The sequence below is a fragment of the Dendrobates tinctorius genome, unplaced genomic scaffold (assembly GCF_039654945.1).
Source record: "Dendrobates tinctorius isolate UK_male_01 unplaced genomic scaffold, ASM3965494v1 ptg000120l, whole genome shotgun sequence".
NCBI lineage: Eukaryota > Metazoa > Chordata > Amphibia > Anura > Dendrobatidae > Dendrobates > Dendrobates tinctorius.
In genome coordinates, this window is record NW_027361788.1 from 40,373,164 (window position 1) to 40,392,467 (window position 19,304).

A 19,304-nucleotide genomic window follows, 5' to 3' on the forward strand; every position below is an offset into this window, starting at 1 on the left:
GGACTCATCTCATAGGGGAAAAAATAGGTGACAGATTCCCTTTAAGCCTAAAAATTAGGCCTTCCACAAAGAGAGTTGTTCACATTGAGGGCAGCCAAGCTGATGTAATCCATTTTCATATTTCCTCCCTCAGGAAACAGAATAACAGACTGCAAAGTTTAGATATTTCTGTAAGGTTTTCCCTTTTATTTGATAACTGTTTTGCATATTTGTATGTCACTTTTTATTTCGATATTTTTATACCCCTTTATTGTCAGCACTGTACCTTTCTATTAAAGCTTAAAACTTTAATAAGTTGAATCTCGTATACACTAAAAGAACCCATAATCTTAGAGTGTGTGATCCTGGTGATTGGCAGACAGTACTTTAGTAGTAATAGTTCCAGGAAACATCACCCATATGTTCGGTGAGTGGTGGCAGCGTGTGTGAAGCGGGGTGCGTGGTTTGTGTTGGGGTGTGATTTATGCTCCCATTGCAGCATAGGACAGAGGTTGAATGCTGGACTGAGTGAGGAGAGATAAATTATCTCTTGCAGGCGCAACCCCAAGTCACGTGCTGAGAAGCGGGTATGAGACAAATTATTGTGGTAAGTCATGGAGTCCCCTGGAAATTCAGAAAAATGTACACTATAAGGCTACTTTCAGACTTGCGCTAGCAGGCGCAGCTCTCAGCCGCCGCTAAGCTCCGCCCCCGGCCGCGTCCCCTCCGGTCAGCTCCTCCTATGGTCGCATGACACTGCATGCAATCAGCATACCCTATATTTAGCGTTGGGTACACTGGCCGTGTGCTGGTATGTTTTTGCTGGTGCATGCGCCCTTTTTGCTCTGTGCTGAGCGCACAAAAATGCAGCAAGGTGCGTTTGGCGCACATCGACGCAGCACAAAAAGGGCGCATGCGCCGGCAAAAACATACCAGCGCACGGCCAGCGTACCCAACGCTAAATATAGGGTACGTTGATCGCATGCAGCATTATGCAACCATAGGAGGAGCTGACCGGAGGGGGCGCAGCCGGGGCGGAGCTTAGCGGCGGCCGAGCGCTGCGCCTGGTAACGCAAGTCTGAAAGTAGCCTTAGGCCTCTTAATAACCAAACTACCTGCAGCACCATAGATTCCTATCCCATAGATCTGAGCTACACCTGGGCGTTACATGCAGAACTTCACATAACCTCTTATCTGGATTTTCAAGGTCACACGTGATCTTCTGGTGTTAGGTTGAGCACCTTTGTTGGCACCTGCTATGCACCCATATGTCTCAAGTGCCAGATCATCAGGAACAGACAATTTAAAGTCAAGGCTGAAAGTATTGGCATCCTTGAAATTGTTCCATAAAAAGTATTCCTCTCAGAAAATTATTACAATTACACATGTTTTGTTATACACATGTTTGTGTGTGTTGGAACAACAGAAATAAAAACAGCAGAAAAAAAGGCAAATTGGGTATAATTTTACACAAAACCCAAAACGGGCCTGACAAAATTGTTGGCACCATTCCAAAAATCTGTGTAAGCAACTTTGTTTCAAGCATGTGATTCTTGTTCAAACTCACCTGTGTCAAGTAACAGGTGTGGGTAATATGAAAATCACATCTGAAACCAGATAAAAAGGGGAGAAGTTGATGCAGTCTTTGTATTCTGTGTCTGTGTGTGCCACACAAAGAATGGAGAACAGAAAGAGAAGAAGAGAACGGTCTGATGACTAGAGAACCAACATTGTTGAACAATATCAACAATCTCAAGGTTACAAGTACATCTCCAGAGATCTTGATGTTCCTTTGTCCACAGTGCGCAATGTAATGAATTTGTTTACAACCGATGGCACTGTAGCTCATCTCTCTCGATGTGGACGGCAGAGAAAAAATTTATGACATGTTGCAACACAGGATAGTCCGGATGGTGGATAAGTAGCCCCAATCAAGGTCCAAAGAAATTCAAGCTGTCCTGCAAGCTCAGGGTGCATACTTGTCAGTGAGAACTATCTGTCAACATTTAAATGAAATGAAACGCTATGGCGGAGATTCAGGAGGATTGCACTGCTGACATAGAGACATAAAGCTAGACTGCAGTTTGCCAAAATGTATGTGAGTAAGCCAAAATCCACTGTTTACCGAAAATGAGAAAGAGAATAACACAGTACTTAAAGTCAAATATGGTGGAGGTTCAAAGACGTATTGGGGTTGTTTTTCTGCCTATGGTACTGGGTGCCTTGATTGTGTGCAAGGCATCATGTAATCCGAAGATCGCCAAAGGATTTTGGGTCACAATGTAGTGCCCAGGGTCAGAAATCTGGGTTTGTGCCCTAGGTCATGGGTCTTCCGGCTGGACAATGACCCCAAACATACTTCAGGAAGCACCCAGAAATGGATGTAAACAAAGCACTGGAGAGTCCTGAAATGGCAGATATTAGTCCGGATCTAAATCCCTTGAACACCTGTGCAGAGATCTTAAAATTGCTGTTGGGAGAAGGCGCCTTCACATATGAGAGACCTGGAGCAATTTGCAAAAGAACAGTGGTCCAAAATTCCAGTTGAGTGGTGTAAGAAACGTGTTAATAATTATAGGAAGCAACTGATTGCAGTTATTTATTCCAAAGGGCATACAACCACTTATAAAGCCCATCACGACCTTGGGATTTTCCATTTTTGCGTTTCCATATTTTTCCTCCCTTTTTTCCCAGAGCCATGACTTTTCTATTTTTCCATCAATATGGCCATGTGAGGGCTTGTTTTTTGCAGAACAAGTTGTACTTTTGAATGGCATAATTCATTTTACCACATAGTGTACTGGAAAATGGGAAAAAAAATCAAAGTGCGATGAAATTACAAAAAAGGGACATTCCACCATTGTTTTCTGTGTTTTTTTTTTACCATGTTCACTATATGCTAAAACTGACCTGCGATTATGATTCTCCTGGTCATTATGAGTTTGCAGATACAAAACATGTATAAGTTCTTTTTTATTTAAGTGGTGAGAAAAAATTGCAAAGTTTGAAAAAAAAAAAAATGGCGCCATTTTCCAAGAACTGTAACATTTCTATTTTTTGGAATCTAAAACTGAGTGGAGCTTATTTTTTGCGCACCAAGCTATCGTTTTTATTGATACCATTTTGGGGTAGATACGATGTTTTGAGTGCCTCTTATTTTATTGTGCGACCAAAAAAAGGTAATTCTGCAGTTTTGATTCTTTCTCTCGTTACGCCGTTTACTGATCGGATTCATTTATTTTATATTTTGATAGATCGGGCGATTCTGAATGCAGCGATACCAATTTTGCTTATTTTTTTGTATTATTTATTTATTTTGAATGGAGCAAAAGGGGGGGTGATGTGAACTTTTATATTTTTTTAAAACTTTTTTTTTACACTTTTTACTGTCTTGAATCGTCCTCTTAGGAGACTTGAATGTTGTGAATTCTCTCTCTGGCTTCCCTCTGGTGATTACTGAAGGTAGTGGAGCTGGTCAGATTGACAGAGGGGTTGCGAGTTCTCTTTCTGGACTCCCTCTGGTGGTTACTGGAGGTAGTGGAGCAGATCTGATTGACAGAGGCTTGCCACCTGATAATGAGGAAGATGATTGGAGATCTGGGGTTTCTGATTGGGATTTAAGACAGCTGACTCCCTCTATCCCTGCTGGTGATTTTCTTCCTGTGACCTCTGAGGTCTGATGTCTCCTGCTCTTTCCCTGCATGGTTCAGCTAAGTGGTTCATTTGTTATTCTGTTTGCATTTGATCTGGTTTTATTTATCTCTGCTTTGTGCGGGTCAGCCAGCTCCGGCTGGGGCTGTGCTGAATCACCGCCCATATGTCACTGCATATGCCAGTTTGTTTTGTCCCCTGTTATATTGGTCTCTTTTTGCTTTGCTTTCAGAATATACCAGAGTGCTGATATAGTGGGGCGAAGTCGTGCGACTTCAGTGTTTTTTTGCATCAGACGTGTTGGACTTTTTGCAGGGTTTTTTGCATGATTGCAGACATTGTCTTTCCTTTCCTGTCCTGTCTAGTCAGTGTGGGCCCCATCATTTCCTCAGTCTATTTTTCTGCCTGTGTTTGTGTTTTTATCTTGTCTCAACGACAATATATGTTTGGGGGCTATCTATTCCTATGGGGTCTGCACCGGGGCAGTTTAGATTTCCCCTTTCTTGTTTTAGGCTTAGTTAGCTCACCGGCTGTGCCGAGGCGTCTAGGATCATCGTAGGTACGCTCCACGGCTACTGCTAGTTGTGTGGACAGGATCAGGGGTCTGTATCCACTTAGTTACCAACCTCTCTGGTTTTCTGTGGTTTAGCTTGGGCCTGCTCTCCTCCTCGGTGACCCATTCATAACACTTGAAGCTGCAATCATCTGATCGCTTGTGCTACACATAGCAAGTCTGTCATGCCAACTCATCGGTGCCCCATGATCATATGACGCACTTCCAGTAAACGCAAATTAAATGCCGGTGTCAGTGATTGACAGCGGCATTTAGCAGCGGCTGGATCGCGATTCCACCTGCGGCTATTAGGAGTATATGTCAGCTGATCAAATAAGTTGTCATGTGCCTGAAAGGATGCGGACTCAGTGCCGGAGCCCGCTTCATAGAAAAGGAGGCAACCTATGGATATCTATATGTCATAGATAGTAAATTGGTTAAGTTGAGGGTGCCAACAATTTTGTCCAGCCCATTTTTGGCGTTTTGTGTGAAATTATGTCCAATTTGCCTTTTTTTCTCTGTTTTTTTTTGTGTTGTTCTAATATACTCAAAGGAAATAAATGTGTATAACAAAATATATGAATCTGCAATAATTTTCTGGGAAAAATAGTTAATTTTCTCGAACAATTTCAAGGGTGCCAACACTTTTGGCCATGACTGTATATCTCTAAGGTCAATCCTGACCCCAATTTCCAGCATATCCACATCACAGTCATAGGTGTCCAGGTGAGATATGAGGTGCTTTTTGGTGGGGTATTCACACTGTCCCCGCATCGGTTTATGTGGTCGCCAATCACTCTCGTTTTCTTGATAACAAAACAACGAGACACAGACAGACATAGGAGCAGCTCAACTCTGCGAGGATGCACCACACAGCACTCCATATCTCAGCATCCTGGGCAGAGAGATGTAATAGTGAAGTGCTCCTTGATTATATAGAGGCTATGATTGCCTGTAACTGTAGTGAAGTATACGGCCCGGGCCTCTCACCTGCATTGCCACTTGTGAAGCGGCCCAACAATAATTTGTACTTTTGCGACTCTTCAAGAACTGCGAATGATTCATATGTGGCAAAATATTTAATATATTCCAGGTCCTGAAAATCAATCCGCAGTGTCCAGGAGCCTGAAATACATAAATACACAGATATTACCCATGTAATGGAGTGCATCGTTCTCAGTGGGCGCCTCCTGCTGGCTGCAACCTTTACAGGCCAGGGCTGCAACTGATACTGGAAAGACCATTGCCAAGTTCCATCCGAATTTAACTTTACCCTTTACTAAAACGTGACCCAATGGCATATGGTGCAGAGTTCACGGATACCAGCGCGGTCCTGTAACAGGAGCCACTCATGTAACAAGTCCGTTCATGGCTTTTCTTCCCTCCAAAATCGTCCCCATCACCTATGAGTGATATTGAGAAGCGGAAGGAACCGCAGCAACTCAGCCACAAAGTGGAGACCCCTTAACGTTACAGAGCGGAGGCACCAAGTGCTGAAGAGAAGAAGGAAGAGATGTCACCAACGGTCTGCTGACCCCATAACTGCAGAGTCCAGACCGCCTCTGGTATAACATCAGCACAAACACTGCGCCCCCCCGGGAGCTTCATGGCCAAACAGCTGCATGCAGCCTTACATCACCATGCACAATGCCCAGACATTTTTCTACATATAGTATAAATATAAATATACATGCTCCTCCCCTGAGGAGCACAGCATTACCTAAGGATGTAATTCTGTTAAGATTTTCATTCCCTAACCAGAATTCATTCATGCGATTCCCAAATCCAATCTTGTATGAATTCCAATCACGAAAGAAATCCACCGAACCGTCCGAGCGCCTCTGGAAAACCTGGAATAGAAGAGGAAAGATCAGCAATTGGGAAAGTGTCATCATGCCTAAATATTCTCCACACCCCTTCTTATCAATGTCCTCCTTCTCCAGTCCTTCATTCGTTGCTACCATTTGTCCTCCCTACGCTCCCATCATAATTCTTATGTATTCTATGGTCAGTGATCGGCTGTAATCTATGGTCAAACCTGAAAGTGATTGTTTAATTTCCCAGCAGTGACCCCACAGAAGAAATGAAGTATTATACAGTTCCTATTTAATTCAATGGATAGCTCAAGAAATACACAAGTATATAATGCCCTCTAGAATAAGAGACCCCCTTTGTAGTCACTATCCATTCTGGCTGATAGGTGAAGGGCTTAGACACCCTCCCATCTACATGAGACAAAAAAATGCCTTAATCTTGATGACCTGACCTATCTACTGTAGGTGTTTCATTTGTTGTCCTCACTGTCACGGTTTCACATCTGACTGTGGCCTAGGGACGCTGTGAGTTACAGCTCAGCAGCCCTATGGGATCTGTGGTCTTCCAATCTGATCCTGGGGCATGCCGGGCTGTCAGCCTTTTGATTGACAGGTCTGCTGTTCAATCTGGTTTGGCCTGCGGGTGTTTCCTCAGGCGCCTCTCGTCCTCAAATGATTTGCAGGGTATTTAACTGGCTTAGGGTACCATTACACTTAGTGACGCACCAGTGATCCCGACGAAGATACGACCTGGTAAGGATCGCTGGTACGTCGCTACATGGTCGCTAGTAAGCTGTCAAACAGCCAGATTTACCCAACGACGCAGCAACGATCCAGCGATCCGTATAACGACCTCGGCGGTAGTTAGGACCTTGTCGCACAGCAGTGATTCTTTTTATATCAATAATTTTTATTAAGATTTTATATAAAACAGATTATACACCGCAACAAACATGCAGACAGGTGAAAAATTTGTCCTATAACAGCAGGACAATAAAATTCAAAGTAAAAACAGATAACAGCTGAAAATTCTGCATAGTAGGGTTAGGGGATACAATGTGCAACATTGGAAGCAAGGGTAGGGATGATAGGTAATAAGATCACAGGTCCACCAATCAGGACTGGAAGGATGAGAATTTGGACACCACCCAGGGGAACCAGTGATTCCTTATTTTATTTTGGGTAAACATATCTGAGGTCAAAAGGAGCTCGTATTGGTAATGTTTATTGATTTTTTGGATAATTTCCAATTTAGAGGGGATAGTTATTTCTCTCCAGTGGTCTGCCAGACACATACGTGCTGCTATTAGAATGTGTGATACAATTGGTCTCAAATCGCCAGGGAATATATGTAAACCGATCCCAAAAACCGCTAGCGGACCGCTCAAACTTCCAGCCAGGCCTGTAACTGAGGTAATAATGTTAGACACTTATTCCCAAAAAGGCCGAATGAGCGGGCAATCCCACCACACGTGCCCTAGGGAACCAACCCCCGAGCAGCCCTTCCAGCAGAATCGGGGATAGGAACCACGGAATTTGGAAATCTTCAGCGGGGTGTAATACCAGTCAAAGTGAACTTTCTTAAGCTGCTCAAGATGATTGATACAGGAGGAATATTTCTGCAAGTCGCCAGAAGCGGCCCACCATTGGTCCGGGGTTGAGGAGAAAGCAAGAGCCCCCTCCCAGCGCCTCATATACGCTTGTTTAGGACCATTACCAGGGGAAAACACTTTATATACTACCGAGAGGCCGTGTTTTTGAGTGGAGGAAGAACTAAAAAAACGCTGTATTGGGAAGCAAGCAGCATTATGGCAGGATAAGGGAAATACACATGAATTTAAAAAATGCTGAATTTGCAGGTACTGGTAGAAGTTATTTCTGTGAAGGCCAAATTCATCCATTAGGACAGAGAAAGGTTTCAACTCCTGAATTAAGAGGATATCTTTCATGACCACAATACCATTCTTCACCCAATTGCCTAACGTGAGGCCATCCACATGAAGCTCCGAGGCTCTAATAGAGATAGACTTAAATTTAATCACCTGACAAGAAGAGACCAGATCAGACCAGTAAGAAAATGCCACTTTCATTGTCTGCAAGGGAAGAGAGGGGACAAAGGAACCAAGCACTCGGGCCTCCAGTAGAAATCTAAAAGTCCCATGCGGGGCCAAGTATTTCTCCACAAGCACCCATTTGTGAGTACTAGAATCATCATACCACTCCCTTAACGCCTCTAGAACTGCTGTTTTATGGTACAAATAAAAATTCGGGACCCCCAGACCACCATGTGAATAACTATAAAATAAGGTAGACATACCAACCCTAGCTTTCTTTCCTGCCCAAATAAATCTGCTCACAACTGCCTGCAGAAGAGAGAGAAACCTCTCGGGGAACCTCAAGGGAAGACAACGGAATAAATAAATAATTTTTGGTAGGAACATCATCTTAACTATCTGAATGCGCGCCATCCAGGAAAGGGGTAAATGTATTTGATTGTCTATGTCTTTCGAATGGAATCAAGCAGAGTATTAAAATTCTGTTTGACAATATTGGAAAGTTTACAAATCCTTAGTCCTAGGTACGAGAAGCCGTCCCAGGCCCAAGTATATGGGACAAGTGAGGAGATTCTATTTCTAACAGATGGTGGAACATTAACCGAGAAGAGAACCGATTTTCCTTCGTTTAGCTTGTAATATGAAATCTTAGAAAATTCAAGGAGAGCATTTTTGATCCCTATCAATGATCTTTCACTATCAGTGCAAGAGAGAATTACATCGTCTGCATATAGACCGATCTTATGCTCTACAGGGCCTATTTTAACTCCAGAGATTTCCGGGTTGAGCCTAATGGACTCAGCCAGGGGCTCCATGACTAAAGCAAAAATTATAGGGGAAAGGGGCAACCCTGGCGGGTCCCATTAGTCAGGTCAAATCTATCAGGATAGAAGCCAGCTGCACAGACCGAAGCATTTGTTTTTTTGTATAAGGCCATAATATCACCCTTTATATTACCAGAGAAACCAAATGTGTCCAAAACGGCGTCCACATAGCCCCAGTGTACCCTGTCAAACGCTTTTTCCGCATCTAGAGACAGGAATACACCGGGGGTACCATTGGACTCAAGAAAATCCATCAAATCAATCACTCTTCTAGTGCCATCTCTAGCCTGCCTCCCTGGGACAAATCCCATTTGGTCAGGGGAGACCAGGTCCGGCAAAACTGAGAGGAGTCTATTAGCCCAGACTTTTGCATATAACTTCACATCACAATTCAAAAGAGAGATAGATCTGAAGTTACCAGGAGAGGTTGGAGGCTTCCCCGGTTTAGGAATAGTAGTGATTGTCGCAGCCAAGCTTTCAGATTGGATATCAGATGAGTCCCTCCATAGTGAGAACGTTCTAACCAAAAATGGAGCCAAGATGTGCGCAAACTGGCGGTAGTAAGAATTAGAAAAACCATCTGGCCCGGGGGCAGAAAGTCTCTTAGAGGATTTAATAACCCGAACTACTTCCTCCTCAGTAAGGGGGGCATTAAGAGCAGCCAGAGTCGTGGGGGAAAGTTTGGGCAAATTTAGTTTAGCAAGGAAAGAAGAAATTTCACCCTTCGTGGGCTGGTGTGTTTTAGGATCTGACTTTAGATTATATAGTTGGGAATAGTATCCTTTAAACTCACTAGCTACTGTATATGAGTAGGGTTTAAAACTTTGGACCCGTCGTGCTTAATCAAAAAGGGAATGGCAATCCGAGCCTCCCTTTTCTTCACTCGACTTGCTAGGACCCTACCGGCTCTATCACCCAAGCTATAGAATTTGGATTTAAGCTTTTTTAGATTTTTTTCATAGGAATACAGCATAATTGATCTCAGCTGATCTCTCAGACCTCTAATAGAGTCAAGGAAAATGTCAGAGGGGAGGGCCTTGTTTGCCTTTTCCAGGAGCTGGAGTTTAGACAAAATATCATCAAATGTTTTTAACCTTTCCCTTTTCTCCATTGCTGCAATTTTGATGAGGACACCTCTAGCAAAGGCCTTATGGGCCGCCCAAAGAGTTTCATCCGAGACCATTTGATTATAATTAATGGCAAAAAATTATTTTAATTGCCAAGCGATTTCATCGCTGGTATCTTGGTTAGTGAGGATATAATCATTCAGTTTCCATTTGGAAGGAGACCGGGTAGGACCCCCGTCTGAAATTATTAACATAACGGGCGAGTGGTCCGACCACGTAATGGGTCCAATGTTAATCTGGTCACAACCCAACAGTAACGAATCATCTACTAAGATATAATCTATTCTAGAGTAGATATTAAACCTTAGGGAGTGAAAAGAGTAGTCTCTCTCTCCTGCATGAGCATATCGCCATATATCATGAAAACAAAACTCACGGATCAGGTGGCCCATCTCTTTTCTGGCCGGGGCTTGGTGGGAACAATCTAGGAATTTACACATAGGGACATTAAAGTCTCGTCATATCACCAAGGAACCCTTTGCTTTTCCCCTAAAAGTCTCCAAAAATTTACGTATGAATCTCAACTGGCCCACATTGGGAGCATACACTGAAGCAATAGTAAATTGCACATTGTTTAGTCGACCAATTAAAATGACATATCTCCCCTCAATGTCCCCCACCACCCTTTCAAGCTGGAAGGCTACAGAGCTTTTAATGAGGATTCCCACACCCGCCCTTTTGTGGACATTATTGGCAAAAAACTGATGAGGATAATTAACATTTTTCATTCTACCATTATCCTGGGCTAATAAATGTGATTCTTGAATGCACAAAACATCACTACTCGCCTTCCCTGCCTCCTTCCAGACCCATGACCTTTTATGCGGAGAATTTAATCCCTTTACATTTAGAGACAATACCTTTAAACCCATGGTATGTAAGGCCAGAAGTGGCTGTGATAGCCGAGAATCTGCTTCCTTTGGAGTATTAACCCTGCAGAAAGAAACGGTACAAACAAGCAAGACCTATCAACAAATAACATGACATAACAATTAAAGAAAAACTGAGAAACAAGTTCTCCTCACATAACATGACGGAGCTACACAAGGACTGACAAACAGTCAAAGCAGTAAGAGCGAAAAAAAGATGCTCGTGGGGCAGGAACTGCAGGTGGGCTGGATGCGGCCACAAAATTTAGTAGTCAGCACCCTCTGCAGAAACAAAAAAAATCCAGAAAAATGGAGACCACAACCTCAAAAGGCGAAAGTTATGGGAACTTCAAACTTAAAACCATTCAGGGTTAATTCTCCTGTTTTGGGGTGAACCTTTATCCAAGAAAGATGGCGGAGGGGGTGGAATATCCCAGTCCTCAAACACTTTCCCAAGTTGCGCAGTAGAGAAGCAAACCCGAGTGTTACCATTTTTACTGACAATGAGCTTGATAGGGAAACCCCAACGATATATAATGCCTTTATCCCGTAGAATCTTTGTAAAAGGGTTGAATTTTCTCCTCCTCGCAAGCGTGCCAGCTGAGAGGTCTGGGAATACCGAAAGGCGAGCAAATCTGTCTGGCAGGGAAGGTTTCTTCTTTAAACCAAGCAGGAAGGCCTCCTTTGCTTTATAGAAGTGAATGCGGGCAATAGTATCTCTGGGAATCGAAGGGTTAAGTCCTTGAGGCTTAGGGATTCTGTGAATCCGGTCCACTAAGATATCTCTCCCTTCTGCTCTTCAGGTACAACAGCTTGAATAAAGTCCTGTAACAGGGGGAGCAAATCTTTATCATGTACTTCTTCTGGTATTCCTCTTATTCTAACATTGTTTCTCCTGGATCTGTCCTCCAGGTCCAGCATTTTAGATGTTAACTTGCGGACTTCAGCTTTAAGCTCCTCATGCTTATCTATCAGTGCATTGTGGGACCCTGTTACCTCTTCCATTTTGTTCTCTAAATGATCTGTGCGGTTCCCTATAGCTCCTACTTCCCCCTTCAGCTCTGCCAACATGCTCTTTATATCATTTTGCATAGATTTCCTGAAAGCTGCAAAGAGGGATTTCATCTCCTCCTTTGTGACAGGTCGGTTGTCAGGGCTTGCCATTTCCACAGTGCCCGCAGTCTCCATGGAGCCTTCTCTGCTTGAGGCAGAGGAAGTAGCAGAACGTGCTGATCCTGCAGATTTTGCAGCATGAGGGGAGGCAGCAGCCATCTTAGAACTCCTCTTCAGCCTGGAGCCTCTGGCAAAGAAGTTAGATACCTTTCTGGGGGAGCTCTGAAGCCCGGTTTCGGACCGCCTCATCTGATCCCAGGGTGATACTAAGTGCTTGGAGAAAGATTCACCACTGAAGGAACTGCCGGTAAGATGTGTGAGCTGCTTCACCGCGTGAAGTCATCAGAGCTCCTGGATTATGTGACCAGCACCATGCTCTGCTAGGCCATGCCCCCCCCACAGCAGTGATTCTGATGACTCCCGCCTGCATCCATGATTTCTGAGTCGCTAACGAGGTCGCTCGTCGGTGTCAAACACAGCTATGCGCACTGGCCAGCGGGACACCAGCAATCAAAAAATGGCCCAGGACATTCAAGCACGATCAGCGACATCGCAGCGGGGGCCTGGTTGCTGCTAATTGTCACACGTAACGAGATCGCTGGCGAGGTCTCTGTTGCGTCACAAAATCGGTGACGCTTCAGCGCTCTCGCTAGCAATCTCGCTATGTGAGACGGGGCCTTTACTGTGCGCAGCAGGTTGTCAGTTATAGATTTGCTATTGTTAGGCTTGTATGCTTGCTCTGTGTCTGACTACTGATCTTGCTGATGACCCTGGATTTTGTTGTGTCTACTCTTTTGGATTAGCTCTTCTGCTTTTGACACTGTCTGACCTCAGATATCTGACCCCGGACTTGGCCTTTGACTACTCATTTGTTGTACTCTCTGGTTTTGAAGTATCCTGCTGGCATTTGACCCTGGACTGTTACCTGACCACATCTTTGTATCACCCCTCTCTACTACGAGCCCTCCTGGTATCTGACCTCTTACCTCCTGACTACCCTGTCTCACAGCTTGCCCAAAAGTAGTGACTCAACGTCACATGCAACTGACCGTACACGTTTTTTTTTTGTTTGGCACTATGGAGCCTGTTTACACGCTCTGCAAACAGATGGCCAATTTGGCTCAGATGACACAGGATCTGCCTAAAGAATGCCAGGGATTATCGCAGTTCCAGTTCCAGGGTCAGATAATTAGCCTTATGATGCCCTTCACAGCTAGCGGAGACTGTGATCCCTATGACATTCAACTGGTCCCCCCAAACCAGTAGTGGCCTTCCCTAATAATTTTTTTGGGGGCGAGAAACTGGTTTAGAGTGTTCAGGGAGAGTTGTAAGCTATTCCTTACCCTTTGACACCGGTCTTTAGGGGATGATTTCCAGCGGGTGGGAATAGTTATGTCTCTATTGCAAGGGGGGCCCCCAGACTTGGTCATTTTCCATCTCACCACAAGCACCAGAACTGTGTTCAGTTGATGCATTTTTTGATGCCTTAGGGGTAGTCTATGACGAACCCAACAAAATCCGGGTCGCTAAGGCTAGGACGATGAACCTGACAGAGGGTGCCACACTGCTGAGGTCTACTATCCTGAATTCTGACAGTGGTCCATCAGTAGAATGATACAGCCCTTAGGTGCCAATTTTGTAGAGGTCTGTCAGAATGCCTGAAGGACACTCTGGTTTTGCATGATCCCCTTAGCTCTTTTGTGGAAGCCATAACTTAGGCTGCATGGATGGACCGCAGAATTTATGAGAGGCATAATGGGCAGCGTTTACTCGCTGTAGGGCCAATGGAGGTTGGAGCTGCCAGTTTTCATGCCTTGGAGAAAAAACGGAGACAGGATCGTTCAGCTCTCCCTCAAGCAAGTAAGTCATCGGGAAAACATCTAAGTCTGGGTGATAGTCGATGAGGTCACCCCGACTTCCACGGACCTTTTTCCTTCTCAGATAAGTACTGCTTAAGTCTGTTTTGCCTTTCAAGAACCAGGCATCGACTGCGGATCTGCAGCTAACTTTATTGATTCTGAACTTGTTTGGAAATTAGGATTAGTGACCGTTAGTCTGGCAAAACCCATTCAAATTTTTGTGATTGACAAAACACCACAATTCAGAATTGTGTCAAATTTGTAAAGGTGGAATTAACACTTCGAATAGGGTTACTTCACTCAAAATTAATTACCTATTTCCTCTTGGATAATTTACCTGCTGAGGTGGTCATGGGGTGTCCATGGTTGCTCATTTGCAATCCTGTTCTTGATTGGTGTCAGAAGGAAATTGTTAAGTAGAGCCCCAAATGTCATAAGAAATGTCTAAGCTCTGTGCAAGCATGCTCTGAGAGTCTGGAGGGTCTACCAGGCAAGCTGAAAGACTTTGGAAATGTGTTTTTTGAAATAAGGCAGAGATATTACCTCCCCACCATCCTTATGGCTGTGCTATTGATCTTGTCCCTGGTACTAAATTACCTATAGCCCACCTGTATACTATATCTGGGTCTGATCGCACCACCATGAAAAATTATGCGAACAAAAGTTTACGATAAGGTCATATATGTCCCTCCTCCCCTGCTGGATTCTTCTTTGTGAAAAAAAGAGATGGGGGGTCTTCGTCCTCGCATTGTTTTTCGAGAACTGAACAAGATTATGGTTAAGAATACTTACCCACTTCAACTCATCCCCAACCTTTATTATCAGCTGATGGAGGCTAATTGGTTTTCTAAACTGGACTTAAAATTTGATACGCATCTGGAAGGATGATGAATGGAAAATGGCGTTTTTAACGTCAATGGGTCTATTTGAAAATCTGGTCATGCCTTTTGGGTTAGCCAATACACCTGCAGTTTCAAAACTTTATGAATGATGTTTTTTCTGATTACATTAGGAGATATGTTGTTATTTACCTTGATGATATTTTAATTTTTTCACCCAATTTGGATTCTCACCAGGAACATGTCCGTGTTGTTTTACAAAGATTGTGGGAAAATTGAGAAATGTATTTTTTCTGTTCAGGAGGTTTCATTTCTGGGATGCACTGTGTCGACTGATGGTTTTACAATGGATCGTGGGAAGGTGCAAGCTATAATTGATTGGGTCAAAGCGTTGCAGCGTTTTCTAGTATTTGCCAACTATTTTAGGAAATTCATTAAAGAAGTTTTCTCAGATAGTTTAACCTCTTACTGACCTCACAAGTAAGGGGGAGGACCTCAAGGTTTGGTCACCGGATGCTATTGAGGTTTTTGAAATAGTATTTTATGTCTGCTCCTGTTTAAATCCAATCTTCAGGAGCCATTCATTGTGGTGTGGATGCTTCAGAGGTCGAGGTAGGGGGCGTATTATCTCAGGGGCCCAAAACTCTGACTAATTTGTGGCCATGTGCATTTTTTTTTTCAAATAAACTTTCATCTGCTGAAAAAAATTATGATGTCGGGAATCATAAGTTCCTTGCTGTTAAATTAGCTGTTGAAGAATGGACGCCTTTTTTGGGGGTGGCAGTTAATCGTGGCAGTTAATCAAATCACTGTGGTCACTGACCGTAACAATTTACCTTACATTGAATCAGCTAAATGCCAACTCCTAGACAGGTCTGGAGTCTAAGAACGTGAAGGCTGACGCACTGTCACACAGTTTTGATTCAGTTTCATCTCCAGAACCTCTATCCTCTATTCTTCCTAAGGGCACTGTGGTTTTTGTGATATCCCCAGTGTTGGCCCCGTTCATTCCAGCATCCAACCTATTTGTGCCTGTATACTTAAGATTGAGCCTGTTACAAGAATTTCATGATTCCACATTGAGTGGTCATCCTGGAGTCACAGCTACGCAGAAAGTTATTTCCAGACTCTTTTGATAGCCATCTATGAGTAATGATATTAAACATTTTGTATCTGCCTGTGAAGTCTGCACACACGCTAATGCTTGTCATAACCAGCCGGCCGGTGAATTGGTTTCTTTGCCTTTGTACTGATCTGTCCAAGAATTTCATCATGGATTTGCCTCTGTCAGATGGGAAAACTGTTATTTAGATGGTAGTGGACTCATTCAGTAAACAAGCTCGTTTTGTTCTCTTGTCAGGGTTACCTGATATGAATGGGTAGCCGAGGAGAAAAAAAAAACAACACAAGCTAAGTCTCAGAAAACCAGAGCGGTTGGTAACTATGCAGACTGCAGATCCCTGATCCTAACCATGCAACTAGCAGCAGTTGTAGAGCGTTCCTATGATGGTCCTAGACGCCTCGTCACAACCGGAGAGCTAAATAAGCCTAAAGCAGGAAAAGAGGAAAACTAACTGCCCCAGAGCAGACCCCAAAGGAAAGACAGCCCCCCACATGTATTGACGGTGAAACAAGATGAAAACACAAACATAGGCAGGAAAATAGGCTGAGCAAATGATGGGGCCAAACTAACTAGAAAGGACAGGAAAGGAAAGACACTGTCTGCAATCTGCCAAAAACCCTACCAAAAAATAATGTCCAACACTTCTGCTAGCAAAATTAACCCTGAAGTCACTAGACTTCTCCCACTATATCAGCACTCTGAAATATTCTGAGACAGAGCAAAAAGAGGCCAATCTAATAAGGGGCAAAAAAAAGGCAAATTGGCAAATACAGATAAATAAGAGTGGAAATTCAGCACAGCCCAGCCGGGCTGGCTGACCACACAAAAAACTGAATTGACCAACAAGAGCAAGTGTGAACATTAGCAAAAAACAAACTTAACTTGAGAAGACTGGAACAGAGCTGAGTCCAAGACCTGAGAAGCAGACTGAATCACCAGCACCAGGATAGGGCGTCGGCTGTCTTATATCCAGTCTGATACTCCAGAGATCCAATCACTATCCTCCCCATCAGGTGGCAGATCACTACCAATTAAACCAACCTCACTACCTCCTGTCACCACCAGAGGGAGAACGGAAGGAGAACTCTCAACTGGTGGAGCAGAAAATGAGCTCATAACAGTACCCCCCCTTGCAGGGCCGGTTTTAGGCAAAGTGGGGCCCTAGGCAAAGTTTAAAATGGGGCCCCAAATGCTGACATATTGCACATCACACTGAAGCATTTCGATTATTTACATGCGATGAGTTCATGCCGCTAAATGAGTGTGATTGACAAAACTGAAGAAGTCGTTCAACACTTGTTTCCTGACCTCTTTTCACCGTCTAAGAAAGAATGATGGGAACAGAACGATCACTAATGGATCACTAAGGGTGTGTGCACACATTGCGGTTCTTGCTGCGGATCCACAGTGGATTTGGTCCTGCGAATCCACAGCAGTTTCCACGCGGTTTACAGTACCATGTAAACCTATGGAAAACCAAATCCGCCGTGCACATGCAGCAGAAAATTCCGCGCAGATTTGCTGCGGTTTATTTTCCGCAGCATGTTACTTCTTTTTTTGCGGAACCGCAGCTGCAGTGTACGTTCCGGGACAAACAAATCAATCTCTCTCTCTCATACGCACGGCCAAACCGCACTAGAACCTGCATCAAATCCGCTGTACACATGCTAGGAATCCGCAGGAAAAATGCATGTGTTTTACCCTGCAGTTTTTGCTAAGAGATATGGATTCTCTGCAGAAAAAGCCGAAGACTAATCCGCAACATGTGCACACACCCTAACAGATCACCATACAGTATCATGTTATCAGCAGCACATCTACAGTTTACACCCCATAGTCCTCCATATAATATAATCTGCCCCATAGTCCTCCATATAGTATAATACACTCCTCAGTCCTCCATATAGTATAATACACTCCTCATAGCCCTCCATATATTAAAATACACTGCTCAGTCCTCCATATAGTATAATACACTCCTCATAGTTCTCCATATAGTATAATGCACCGCCATAGTCATCCATGTAGTACAATTCACTTCCCATAGCATAATGCACCCCAGAGTTCTTCATATAATGTATTCCCCATAGTCCTTGATACAGTATAATGCAGCCCACATATAGTATAATGCAGCCACCCCATAGAGCATAATGCAGCCACCCCATAGAGTATAATGCAGCCCCGCCATACAATATAATGTAACCCCCATAGAATATAATGCAGTCACCCCTTAGAGAATAATGCAGCTACCCCAGAGTATAATGCAGCCACTCCACAGAATATAATGTAACCCCCCACAGAATATAATGCAGCCCCACCCCCCATATAGTATAATGCAGCCCCTCCATAGAATATATGGCAACCCCCCGCATAGGATATAATGCAGCCCCTTATATAGTATAATGTAGCCCCTCCATAGAATACAATGTAGCCCTCCTCATATAGTATAATGCAGCCCCCATCGAATATAACAAATGTAATACAGCCCCCCCATAGAATATAATGTAGCCCCAAACAGAATATAATACAGCCCACCTCCCCATAGAATATAATGTAGCCCCCCTATATTATATAACACAGCATCCCCCTATAGAATATAATGTAAAATGTACCCCCCATGGTATATAACTCAGCCGCACAGTATATAGCTCAGTACCACATGGTATATAGCCCAGCACCACATGGTCTATACCCCAGCACCACATGGTATATATCTCACCATGGTATATAGCCCACCATGGTATAATATAGCCCACCATGGTATACAGGCTGTATACCATGGTGGGCTGTATAATACAGCCCAGCATGGTATAATACAGCTCAGCATGGTATATAGCCCCCCCAGAATGGTATAATACAGCCCAACATGGTCTAATACAGCCCAGCATGGTATAAAGCCCCCCCAGAATGGTATAATACAGCCCAGCATGGTATATAGCCCCCCAGCATGGTATGATACAGTCGAGCATGGTATATTGCCCCCCCAGAGTAGCCCCAGAGTCCAGTACTCACACTGATTAAAAAAAAAACAAAAAAAAAAAACCACTCCTCACCTTCTCCTCGTGCCCGCTCCTGTCTCCTCCTGCTCTGTCTGGCACACAGTGAGAGCGCGATGACGTCATTGCGCCCCCGCTGTGTCAGGCAGAGCGGGGAATGATGGGAGTGGGAGCGTCAGCTGACGCTCTCGCCTCCATCACTGCCTCCTTCAATGCGGCGGCGGCGGGAGTGGGCGCTGGGGCAGGCGGCCTCCCCTGTCTCACAGGGGCCCCATAGTGGCTGTGTGATGTGCCGCTGGCTGGGGGCCCCTGGAGGATCGGGGGCCCTAGGCAGCTGCCTGGTCTGCCTGCCCATAATGCCGGCCCTGCCCCCTTGAGGAGGGGTCACGAACCCTCATCCATGCCACCAGGCCGATCAGGATGGGCCCGGTGAAAAGCACGAACCAATTTATTGTCATGAATATCAGAGGCAGAGACTCAAGAATTATCCTCCTGGCCATAAC

At 44.3% G+C, this 19,304-nt stretch overlaps 1 protein-coding gene across 2 annotated transcripts in view; it reads right to left on the reverse strand.

Moving 5' to 3' along the window:
* Positions 1–19,304, reverse strand: part of LOC141046650 (ficolin-1-B-like) — a 49,931-nt gene that overhangs the window by 11,284 nt on the left and 19,343 nt on the right. Inside the window, exons 6-7 of one of the 2 annotated variants that reach the window (XM_073541201.1) lie at positions 5,904–6,033; positions 5,174–5,308 (exon numbers count right to left, since the gene is read on the reverse strand). In XM_073541201.1, coding sequence (XP_073397302.1) covers positions 5,174–5,308; positions 5,904–6,033 — 265 coding nt within the window. The remainder of the gene's footprint in view (positions 1–5,173; positions 5,309–5,903; positions 6,034–19,304) is intronic. The other variant, XM_073541202.1, reaches the window with a different exon arrangement.